At 43.5% G+C, this 13,093-nt stretch overlaps 1 protein-coding gene across 7 annotated transcripts in view; it reads right to left on the bottom strand.

The window, feature by feature from the left end:
* Nucleotides 1-379: 379 nt before the first annotated feature.
* The window catches only part of mAChR-A (muscarinic Acetylcholine Receptor, A-type), a 461,181-nt gene continuing 448,467 nt past the window's right edge, over nucleotides 380-13,093 (bottom strand). For 5 of the 7 annotated variants that reach the window (XM_071690083.1, XM_071690087.1, XM_071690089.1 and 2 more), the window contains 2 exons: nucleotides 9,987-10,119; nucleotides 380-5,942 (listed from right to left, as the gene is read on the bottom strand). In XM_071690083.1, the coding sequence (XP_071546184.1) occupies nucleotides 4,749-5,942; nucleotides 9,987-10,119 (1,327 nt within the window). In that variant the 3' untranslated portion in view covers nucleotides 380-4,748. The remainder of the gene's footprint in view (nucleotides 5,943-9,986; nucleotides 10,120-13,093) is intronic. The other 2 variants (XM_071690085.1, XM_071690088.1) reach the window with 1 other exon arrangement.

Genomic DNA, 13,093 nt, shown 5'->3' with positions numbered 1-13,093 from the left:
TGGTGGGGGATAGATTGGGCGCCCCGTGATTCGAGAAATGAATCATATAGATTAGCCTTGCCTTAACAAGGATATATATATATATATATATATATATATATATATATATATATATATATATATATATATATATATATATATATAAAACGGTATAATACAACATACAGTGTCGCCAGGATCATAGCTTAAACAGATTATAATCATCTTGCACCAAGCGGTATAAATTAACAAACATCACCATTTCATTATAGTCTCCATTTTTCTTTTTTTCTTTTTTTTTTTTGAAAAATGACTTCATTGTTGTGATCTGTATTTTTTTTTTCCCATTTTTTTCGGGTTAAAGAAGTTCGTCGAGTTTAGGTGGTCTGTTTCATCTACCTTCATTTGACAGAGGGGGTTGTTTGTTTAATCCAAGAAGAACATATATATATATATATATATATATATATATATATATATATATATATATATATATATATATATATATATAATAGTTTACCAGGGCAAGGTTTGTAGGTAGGTACATCTGGTTTATACAACACAGTTCAGTTGTGGCCGATCATACTTAGGGAGAGATGGAACACACTGCAAATGGCGTTGTTTACATTCGTAATTTACATTGCAAATCTCTTGGATGATAAAAAGGATGGCAGACATATATTCTTCTCAAGAAAACATTACGCTTATTATCAGAAATTAATGTATGAAAAAAGATTGGATATCCACGCCTTTTTGGGTGGGTGGGGGCTGAGGGACAAGACTCCATATGGACAAGTCTATATATATATATATAATTTTTTTGATAATTATTTGTATTCATATATGTTAAACCACTACGTCGTCTATGGGTTGTTTGTGGTCAAGGATCAGATATATATAAATACCTGTGTACTTAGGTTCATCGTTAAATATATATGTATATATATATATTTATATCCTCTAACTCTAATATTTAGTTCCATCAATTCAAATAACATCCGTGAAATAAACACAAATATGTAAATACAAATTTAAATACATAACGTGACGAGAGGCTGGGATGTGGGTGTCGGGCGCAAACACAAGATGGCCCCCCCACCCCACCTAACCCCTCAACCCCCCTGGGTTTTTTAAACCTCAGCCCGAGCCGGAGTTGCCAGCGCGGCTCTCGGCAGCCACCAAGACCGTCCGCTCTATATCTTAAAAAACAACGAAGATAATACGTGGTACACACACAACACTGAGGCGGGTACATGTACATAGTAATTTACTGGGTAATTTTTTTTTTTATATATATATATTTACTTATTTATCCTCCGGTATATTTGCGTTGTACTGGGTCAACCTGTATTAAGTTGAGGTATTTATCAAAACTCTGAAATGATTTACAGATAACGGCGAAGAAGGTGCTTGTTGGTAACGCGACGCTATGACTCGTTTCATTTCGCGTCGCTGGCGGGTGAGCTGTTTAAATTTGTTACCCCCCCATTTTATAACCCTCAACGTAGAAAACTGCGAAAAGAATAAGTTATTGATGGATAAATCATAATTTGTAATCGATTTTGCGTTGTCCAACAGTCCGCTTACGTCTGATTATATATATAATATATATATATATATATATATATATATATATATATATATATATATATATATATATATATATATATACTTGCATACATACATATACACACACGTAGATCCGTCTATCTGCCTGTTGTCTTTCAAATAAGTTCCCACTTACATTGGATGGATTGTGTAAACACAGAACTTTAAAAGACTCGTTTTGCAAACCCGGATACACAGCCTTAACCCTGAGGGCTGCAGGCCAGTAGCCCCGGCCTTAACCCTGAGGGCTGCAGACCAGTAGCCCCGGCCTTAACCCTGAGGGCTGCAGACCAGTAGCCCCAGCCTTAACCCTGAGGGTTCTAGGCCCGGAATCCCAGACCCCCAGCTTGTGAGGGCTGGCATGAAGCCAAGGGCGCCTGCTTGGGGGCCAGCGGTGGGCTTTCTCACAGCAGCACACGCTGTGGTGATCTCTCTCTCTCGTTCGTTATTAATATCATTAAATATGTCAATCCCCCACCCCCCGCCTCTCTCTCTCTCTCTCTCTCTCTCTCTCTCTCTCTCTCTCTCTCTCTCTCTCTATGTATACACACACACACACATATATACACAGATACACACACACACACACACACATATATATATATATATATATATATATATATATATATATATATATATATATATATATATATATGTAAACATTAAACACACACACACGCACTCCGATTGACATACGAATGAAAGTTATGTATAAATACAATATATATATATATATATATATATATATATATATATATATATATATATATATATCAGATATTTCTGTTCTCTCCATCTCATAAACCATAACATGAGCAATCATAAATACTGTCTTAACCCTTTCTTGTACAGTTGTGTAAAAATCTCAAGGCAACCATCTTGGAAAAACACCTTCCCGTTGTATTTACATGTCACTCATCTTTTTTTTTTATTTATTTAACAAAGGTACGAAGTTACGAACGTAACGTACGAATTCGGTGTCGCAATTGACCGCACATCTCACGGACCGGCCACCTACCCTGGGGGGAAAGAGTTGAGTGTTACTGAAATACGTCCTGAGAGGAACCCCTCGTATTGCTTGCTTGCTGTCTGTCCTGTGCTGTTTCGCAGAATTCTTGACGAAACGAATCAGGCGATCGGTTAAGACCGCTACATAATAGACGTCCCTCCTACTGCGCACATACACACACACACACACCTGTGACAAATATATAAATCGACTCGTCTTTGAAGAGGTAAAAAAAACAGAGAGAGAGAGAGAAAGAAAGAAAAAAAAAGATGCTATCAGCGAAGTGCTGGGTTTACCATAGTCCTCGCGGACTGAAATACACCCTCTTACCTAAGACCAGATAAACCACCATTCCATGAGTCTCACAAAAAAAAAAAAGAAAATCCCAAATTTCCCTTTAAAAAAAAAAAAAAGATGGGTGTCAAATATTGTTTCCCAGCGGTATGTGAACACGGGTTGGCGGCCTTACCGCTGTCGCAAGACGGTGGCGATGAACTGCGTCACCGTGAGCGAGCGGTCTCCGGGTGTCGTGTGGAACGTCTTGATTGTAAAAGATACTACGGATCACAGAAGGTGTGTGTGTGTGTTTGTGTGATATTCCACTTTGCTCGGCAATGGGATTTCAGTCTTGTACTCGCACACCTGGAGTGAATCTGCGTCCGTAGTAACCTGGGTGTGATGCAAAACATGATCCCCCTGTCTGCTGCAGTGTGGGCGATTCAGTTTGAGAGAGGTGTGTGTGTGTGTCTGTTCGAGGAGCGGTGCTGATCATCCCCCACCTGGCTACTGCACTGACATCATCTGCTGCGCAGACGTCACCTGTGGTACAGACTTCAGGCTACTGTATGGACACCAGCTGCTCACCACACTCACCTCTGTACGGCGTGACCACATCACGATGCAGTACACTTTTGCATACGTACGAAAAGCCTCCCTCGCACTGATACGCTCATAAGGCTTTATATATATATATATATATATATATATATATATATATATATATATATATATATATATATACACGCCAGATGGCCACTGGGTCACGGCGATACACAAGGGAGCAGTTTTCACTTAATTCACGAGTAACTTCTATGCTCTGCAAGGCTGAGTCTTCCCTAATTACGATGGCACATCGTCATCGACTCCGGTGGTAAAAGAATAGAATTGCTAAAACATAGACTACTTCGTCAAGACTGATCGTGGGAAATGTGTGGGGAAAAGTATGGCTGGCTGGCCACTGGGGGTCGGACCTGGGCACCGTGCCCGCGCGCAGGCCTGTCTTGGCCGCAGACGGTCGGGGTTGGGCGACGAAGGTGGTGTTCTTCCCCCGTGGAAAGTGAACGACAATAACGTCTGCAAAGAGACGATTACATTGCGCGCTCGTGTGTGTATCATCTGAGATTTTCACTGCCTGGTGGATGAAAACGATTTTTTGTTTTTCTCTCGCACATCGAATATGAAAGTCAGATGAACCTGTTGAAAACTTCGGTTTCCGTATAAACACATTAATGGCCCTCGCGTATTCTCCATTGAGTAGGAACAGTATAGACCACTTGTACCCTCTAAGGTTCGTCTGGTCTACTTGGTGACCATCTTTGGATTATGTGTGTGTGTGTGTTTTGGCAGACGTTCGTACATGTACGCCTCGCCTTGTCCACCACAGACTGAAGAGATCGACATGTCATCATTTCATTTTTTTATGTGTGTGTTTTTTTGTCGCACGCTAAAACGTACATAAATGTGATTCATGTGTGACACGAGACATTTTACAATTCATGAATTTATGATACATGATTTATGATTCATTTCCTTTTTTTTTTTTTCTTTCACTCCAGTAACTCCACACACATCTACTCCCAGATGAATATTTTTTCCGGGTCTTCCATGTAAACATCTAAGTTTCCTTAACACTCTTGATGAAATTGTCTGTCGAGTGTTCACGAGAGTAGACCTCCTAAAATTTAGGACTCTGTTTCTTTTCCTTTCTACTATAAGATATGTTACATGGATATTCATTCATTCAGTCATGGTAGACACAAATAACTGCTCAGGATTCGTATCATGTGAAGGTTCAGATGCTGGCCAGCCAGTGCAGGTGGAGGAGGAAGAGCAGATGGTAAGTGGCTTGTGCTAGGCGGCGAGTAACACGTCCTCAGCTGTAGTAGCCACGCTGCACCCCTTGCTTGCGACGGCTGTGCCACTTGCATGTCAAGATTCTAACGTAGGTCCTCCTGAAGGCGGCGTTGCAGAGGGCGTAGCACATCGGGTTGATGGTGGAATTGATGTAACATAGATAGTAGGAGAAGTCCCACAGTTGTCGCGGGATGCAGTCATCGGCGTTGCATGCAAGCACTGTCTTGAGGAGAACCAGCACATTGTACGGGGTCCAGGTGACGATGAACGTCAGCAGGATGGCTGACAGCGTCTTGGCTGCCTTGCGGTCTTGCTTCTTTTCTTGGCTCTTTTTCTTCTTTTTCTTCTTGCCCGGCATGGTTGCTGCGGTGTTGGGGCCTCCACCCACGACAGCCCCGCCAGAGTTGCCACTCCCGGTCACCGTGTTCTTGGCCAGCTGCTTCGGAATGATTTTAGCGTTTAGAGGAATCTTGATGTCAGGAGCGTGGGATGTTCTGCGGTTGGAGATGGGAGAGGTCCCTTCAGGGCCTCCCGGATGTAGAGAACACTCCACCCTGGTCGACTGTCCGCTAGGATCTGAGCATACAGAATCGCCTCGTCGAGCGAGAGGGGACGTACCCCTGTCGAACCTCAGCCTGTGACCTGTGTTCGTCCCACTGCCATCTTGTCCTTCCTCTTCGATCATCAGGATGGAAGGAGGGTGTAAAGGACCATCTTGCGATGGTTCGTGTGGCAGTCGAATCAAGATGGTATATACCGAGTCTGAAGAGTGAGACCTTGCTTGGAGCCGCCCACCGCCCATCTGGTTGCGACCGGCACCCACACCTAAGGTGCTTTCCGCCCGCGGGAGCGTGGCAGAGGTTCCGTGTTGATGATGGTGGTGGTGAGGATGGTGGTGGTCAGGTCGCTCGGCCCGTTCCACCAGAGGAATCATGGAGTTCTGACGGTACCTCGTGGGTGTCACAGTTAAGGGTTCCCTAATGTAGTTGAGGGAGGTACACCGGGACACGGACGACGGGAGGGTCGTCTCCGCCGAGCCCGGAGTGTTGTATCCCGGGGTGTGGTAGCCCGGGGTGTTGTAGCCCGGAGTGTTGTAGCCTGAGCGGTGGCCCCCGGCCTGGCTCCCGGCATCGTCACGGTCTACGGTGCGCTTGATGCATGACGCCAGCCCTCGGCAGCATCCGGCACTTCCGTTGCGGCCCTGCAAGAGCAACTGAAATATAGATAGTTCCGTCAAAACATTGGTAAAGGCAACGCTAGTCACATTACTACATCATAACCAATAACATCAGTAAATATATTAAAGACACAGATGTCATTTAAAGAATATATACTGAAATGAACTGACAGACATTCTACAAACGTCCTCCCAACACATTCTTAAATACCATCCGTTGAAGCCACACTCCCCAGACATACAAGAGTCACACTTTCCCTTTTTACGCTCTGGACATCACCTATCCCTATAGAACTGCAAACACCGATTCTACACAAGACTCCATGCTCACGGTCCGCAATGAAGACACCGAACACTTGGTGTACTGCTCAGTTGCTCCCCACTCATTCACGTAGACACTCACAGCATCAGCATAGTCTGTGACCCTGCCCTGTAGATATGGCCAGCTTCCTAAGCGCTGCCAGGGACAGACGAAGATATAGGCTCATTCGCTCACATCAGCACCCTTTCTGCCATGTATAATGCGCTAAAACCAGAGCCTTTCCCAGTCCACAGACTTTTCCGTGGTTTCCCTTACCTCTTCATATACCCTGATTTAGTCCAATGATAACGCGTCAACCCTTGTATACCACATTACTCCTGTTCACTCTATCCCTCGCACTCCTCACACCTTCCTGCATGTTCAGGCTTTAAACCGTCAGAGTATCTTTCTATCTTTCCAAGCACTCCTTAGATTTCCCCTCTTCCCTCCACTTCTGATATATATATATATATATATATATATATTTTTTTTTTTGCTTTGTCGCTGTCTCCCGAGTTTGCGAGGTAGCGCAAGGAAACAGACGAAAGAAATGGCCCAACCCACCCCCATACACATGTATATACATACGTCCACACACGCAAATATACATACCTACACAGCTTTCCATGGTTTACCCCAGACGCTTCACATGCCCTGATTCAATCCACTGACAGCACGTCAACCCCGGTATACCACATCGATCCAATTCACTCTATTCACTATATATATATATATATATATATATATATATATATATATATATATATATATATATATATATATATTCTCTCATAATCATCCTTTCCTAACTCATCCTCTCCATGTGTCCAAACCATTTCAGCACACCTCTTTCGTGCATCATTCTCTTGCTTCCACACGCCTCTCTCACTTACCCTGTCATTTCTTTTCAATCAACCCTCCTCACACTACATATTGTCCTCAGACGTTTCATTTGCAACACATCCAGTAGATACAATATATATATAAACAGCTTAAAGCAGGTTCCCATTCATCGACCATTGTCTTTAACGAGAGAGAAGATTTTGATGAACAAATCATGAATATATGTTACTGAAGTACGATGATTGGCAACCTACGAAGCATGAACACACACACACATTATGACCAGTAACTGATATATAATTCATTTGTGCTGAATAATGAATAGCAGATTCTAACCAATGACCTATACGCCATGGCTGATGAACAATGAACTCTGAACAATTACCTACGGACATTCAGCATCATATGAACTTTTAACCTGTACGACCCGTCATCCCCACGGAAATGAAAAGGGCCGACTATTTTTGAACAGTATTATAAATAATGAACTTTGAACAGTACGCTGTGAACTCCGAACAGTAAAATGATAGAAACAAAACGAAGAGTGAACGAAAGAACATGACAGGTTCATTGACCCGTAAACAGTAAGCCGTGAACTCTGACCTATGAACTTTGAACAAAGTATGGGCCCCGCTGGTCGCGTAGGGTCAATAGCAAAGGTTAAAAGGTCAAGCCGTGTCAGCGGTACGGGAAAAGGGAGCTTATTTAAGGTCATGCGAAAGGTAAACATATGATGACCTTACATCAGGATGGGCAAGCCTGATAAGGGAGGGAAAGCTCAAGACATAGAAAGGTAAGAGGGTTCATGGTATGGTAGTGAGGGGATCATGGCAGTTTGGAGCAGTGGACTGCATGGCGGTAGGAATATAGTTGCGTGGAGTGTTGGATGATGGTATAGAGATGGGAATATGGCAGCGTGGAGTGGTGGATGGTATGGTGGTGGGATCATGGTAGTGCAGGGTGATGGATAGTATAGTGGAAGGAACATGATAGTTTTGAGTGGTGGACGGTATGGTGGTAGGAACATGGTGGTTTGGAGTGATGGATGGTATGGTAGTAGGAAAGTGGAAGCTTGGAATGGTGGACGATATGGTGGTAGGAACGTGGAAGCTTAAGTGGTGGATGGTATAGCTTGGAAGCTTGGCTTGAGAGGATGACACTGTGTAATGTGGACGAGGGGGCCTATGGTGGTAGACGAAACGGGGAAGTGGGAGGTACAATGTGGGGTCACAGGGGCTGAGGCAGTGTAGCAAAAGAATAGCAAATGGGAACCGGGTCTTAGAATGAGGATCTCGCTGCTGGGGCACCAAGGGTTACTCTAGAAGACAAGGGACGAAGACCTCGAAATGGCTGAGGAAACAAACATCGTAAGGAGTATGGGTGCCGGAGGCTTGGGAAAGAAAAGAAAAGGACGAAAAAAAACTTGGACACAAGAGTTCTGGGTGGTAAAACTTGGGCTGTTTGCCCTGAAGCCATCATACGTCGTCCGTATCATCGCGTAGACACACAAAGTAATCTTAGGGACGCGGGAGATGGTAGGATCAGTAGAACTTTTCGGTGTGGGGGTTTGTGTTTGCTGGCGTTAACAGACGAGAGAGAAAGATTTATATATATATGGGATAATGTGGCCCTAAATTATTTCATGCCTGTAGCATGTACTTCCCTCCTACCCCTCTTATCGCAGGCGATGACTTTCTTTCATCACAAAGCAAGAGAAACATGGGAAAGATAGACCATATGGATTAGAGACGCGAGCAGAACCAGAAGGGAATGTCGGAGAGAGAGAGAGGGAGACATACGCCTCTCATGGAAGACAAGAAACACGTGCAATCCGTGGTGAGAAAGAGATACGGTGTTTATGCATACAGAAAGCACAGAAAAGTTAACCCTAGAGCCTCCGATACTGTTATTTTTGTCTTTTAAGGGAGAACTAGTGTTGAACAACGATCTCCCATGAAGGGAGGGAGGGTAGATGATAGGACTGATCCCTGTGCGACGCTCTTGTTGATGGGATAAAAGACAGAAGTCGGTGTGTCGGCGAAAACCACGAGGGAACAACGGGAAAGGAAGGTAGACATGAGAGAGGAGCTGCCAATGGCAGGAATTTTAGTAAGCCAAGATGTGTTACACCTTGTCCGATGTTTTAGATATGAAGACCACGACAAAAAGATTCACTGAGTCGCATAGAAAGGGAAGAGCTTAGATGAAGCACTTAGGATGGAAGATATTTAGTACGCCATGCATCGCGAAGGCCCATCTTTCTGAAAGAAGGGAATGCGATTCTAAGTGTTTAAGAAAGTGGGAGTCAATGAGATTCGAAGAGATTGGAAACGGTGGAAATGAGAAAGATAAAACGTAGGTTTGAAGGGTTAGAACGGTCTCCTTTCTTTGGGATGGACTGCACCAAGGCATGACTCCAAGAAGGAGGGAAAGTTTGGGTTTTTGGTCGCGGGCGAAGTAAGCAAGCATGGATCGGAGCTGGGTGAAAAGGGGTGCCTCTTTTAAGGCGTATGGAGGTATATATACCACCTGGCCCATACCCTTAACCATCTGTAGCTGGTTCAGTTGGAGGAGGCGGGGAGAGAGGGAATTAAGGTGGCGAAAAGAGCGGTTTTATCTGCTGGAGAGTCAGCTATAGGATGGTTACGAATGGAAGAGGAGAATCAAAGGCCGGTTTACACAAGACGTTTCAGAGATGATTTTGTTTAAAAAAAGGACCAGAATGATTTCATTTGAAGTGTTGGAATACCTTCAATGTAGGAAGACTTTGGTCGATTCCACGAATGACCGGTGCCATCAGAAACCGAAAGGCAGTTTGAGGAAGAAGTTTCATAACGAAGCGAATGACAGTTTGAGATAAAGGAAGAGTCTCTTAACCCGATTCCCTCGGGTCTTTTGTGCAGCAAACATCGAAACGAGTGGGAAAGCAATCTCACCTGTGATGCATATTTGGTGTTCTCGATGACCATAGCAGTAGGTACATAGGTGGTCTCGATCTCGTCCATGGCCGTCGAGGACTCTGACTTCTGCCTCCTCCAGTCCTCGGGCTCTAGCGCCTCCTCAGCCTCGCTAGGGGAGGGATGAGGACAATCCCCTCGGATTAGTACTTTTCGCTGGGCTTTAGGGAAGGAAGGAGGGAGGGAGGGACGGAGGGAGGGAGGACTTAATCTCGGACACTGAGGGCTACTCCGCGGGGGGCAGGTCAAGGGGGATTGGGGAGGGAGGGAACATTATTGGCGTTCAGTTTACGTGCAGTTGTAACGCCTTGTTGCGTTGGTGAGCCCTCTCGTACAACACCTCATGTAATGACAACACTCCGGTGCCGAGAATAATGCACCTAGGGTTTACTCTCTCATTAGATATGGTGAATTTAAATGTGAATCTTCTACCTTAAGTAAACACAAGAACAAGGATTTGAATATGGCTTCTAAGCAGTTAAAAAAAGTGAGATTGAATTTGGGTGGAAGACCATCTGCTGATGTACATGTAAAATGGGTTACATTGACATTTTAAAAGAGAAGGCGTTTACTAAGTATTATAGACGGGAATATTGACCTTTTTTTTTTTTCTTTTCTCTTTTTTCTGCACCAGGAGAGCTACAAGTGGAGGGGAGCTGGGGGGGGGGGGAGAATGTCAGCTTCAGTTAGAATATTAGAGAATTATTTATGATTATATAGAGACACAGGATATTACAAGTCAGTCAGTTTTTTTTTTTTTGTTTTGGTTTTTTTTATATATATATATGTTAACCATTCAGAGATATTTTGATCACAGTGTTGAATGTCATTACACAATATTCTATTGGGATGAGATGATATATATATTTTTTGTTGTTGTTGAAGTCAATACTGTGAAGACCAAGAGTGGGGGAGATGTATCTCAGAAAACACTGCCACATCTCTGAATGCAAGACTTTCTTTCTGATGCTACTCGTTTATATACTCTTAAGAGATAATCTGAAATAATTGTGAGACTTGGGAGATAATTGGGGGGACAGTTTGGGAGACCTATGGCCACTTTTGGCGTTGATTTACATGATTTTACATTTACATGATTTTACATTCCTTGCACAATAGTCATATCCCATTGTAATGTTCTTGTCACTTAAGACCAATAACTTGTTCAGTTTTAAATCAAGAATGGCATTGTAAATCAATTGATATGAGACTCCTATGTAAGGGGACAAACTTATATTAAAACTTATTTAACTAAGATTAGGAAACTACAGTTTATTGGTGAACTAACTTATAATTGAACATAATAAATAAGGATCTTACTACGTCACTACTGGTAAGAATGAAGTTTGTGCATGATGCAGGGCGGTCATCCTACAGCATGGCTCACTCGTCACAGTGTCAGCATAATGGTACTAAAACCGAGAGAGAAATAACTGAGATCTGGAAACAGGCATTTAGTGTTTTCTTCAGTGACGTCTGCTATTATCACTTCGATGTTCCGGGGGTTAGAGAGTATTTTTACCCTCGTGTTGCCCTGTCTCATAAACCTTGTATAATGTGTGCACAGTGTCTTTACTCCTACGTGTATAGGCATGCACACTACACTTCCTAGCCTAAGCCAGGTACCCATTTATCGACTAGCCAGCCCCGAGGAGAGGATGAACACCTGGGTTGGCTGTGGACCGATTGCCGAGCCAAGGATTCGAACCCGGGTGGGCCCGTGCGTGACATATGGTCATGTATGTTAACAAATGCACCTTGGAAACCCGTGTGTATTAGTGTGAGTGGTGACTGGCGTCAGTCAGCGCAGTCCTTAAGGTTTTTCACTGTGTTCAGTAAACTGGTACATTGTCAGTGATTCTGAAGTGAACAGTTTAACCTGCCATGTAGAGTTTAAACACTGAAAACTGATCTACTGGACTCCAGTCTTGCAAGAGTCTTCCTCCTGTTAAGGAGCGAGAATGTGCAGATGTTCAAAAATCCCGATTCAGCAGAACTTCACGAATCATCGAATAGATTTTACACTTTTTTTTTTCTATATGAAAACACTATGCTGTAATTTATCAGTATTTTTTCCATCTTCCTCGAATGGCATTTAAATTGGTACGCTGTAACCATGAGAGTGAGCGAAGCTGCAGCCCGCGGTATGAGTGACTTGAGAGCAAATATAGCATGAGCAGTAAAAGCAGAAGTATTAGTAGCAAACCAGACTAGAACTACGGAGTGAAGTGCAACATTAAGGTGACTACGCCTTGCAGCGTCTTATACTACTTGCAGCAGCAGTTCCTTGTGGGAGTGAGTGAGTGAGTGAGTGAGGCACTGTGGAGGTCATCACCTCAACACTACATCTACCGTTCGAGGACGAAGAAGGATAAACATCTGAAAATCGGTTGCCTTGTTGGGCGGAGGATCTGATGATCCCAACTCCAGACAGTCCTTTCTCTCCTCGACCCCCACCCTCGGCAGGTTAAGGTTTCACAGCCTAGCCAAATCCATCCACGAACGGTACTCTTTTTATGTATATGTTTGTGCTGTTCGTAAGTGCATTTGTTATGTTTTCCTTTGCATAACTTTATACTTTTTTAATGTCACAAGAGTTGTTTGCCAAGGTTGTGTTTTGTCTTCGAGTGAGGGAGGAAGGGGAGAAATGGAATTTTGGTGTCAGTGACGATGCCTTTTTTTTTTTAGGACTCTTCTCATCATCAGTGTTGCTGGGTAGTATGTCGGGCTGTTGTGATCAACTCTCAAGTTAACATGGTTGTGACGTGTTGGTCAGGGAGGCAGAGTAAAGAACACCACATGTATGTCTCTCTTGTCCTGATGAGTAAGAACGTTTGGTAGGATGTTTAGTGGTACAAGTGAGTGCTGATATTAGGTAAGTGTCCAATCTCTGCTTTTTGTAGACTACTGGAAGTTATGGAGGTGATGAAGTGAAGTTCGTGGTTTGTGGCAGGTGCATGTATGGAAATGAATTGTCTGAGTAGGTACCATACCAGTCAGTGGGGCTTGGCTCTACCTACAGGGACATGATCATCTACAAAGGAATCTACATCCTACATGCATCATCTAAGCCTAAAAGTACGTAA

The sequence above is a fragment of the Panulirus ornatus genome, chromosome 48 (assembly GCF_036320965.1).
Source record: "Panulirus ornatus isolate Po-2019 chromosome 48, ASM3632096v1, whole genome shotgun sequence".
Classification (NCBI taxonomy): Eukaryota; Metazoa; Arthropoda; class Malacostraca; order Decapoda; family Palinuridae; genus Panulirus; species Panulirus ornatus.
Note: the sequence above shows the minus strand (reverse complement) of the source record. Positions and strands in the feature narration are given on the sequence as shown.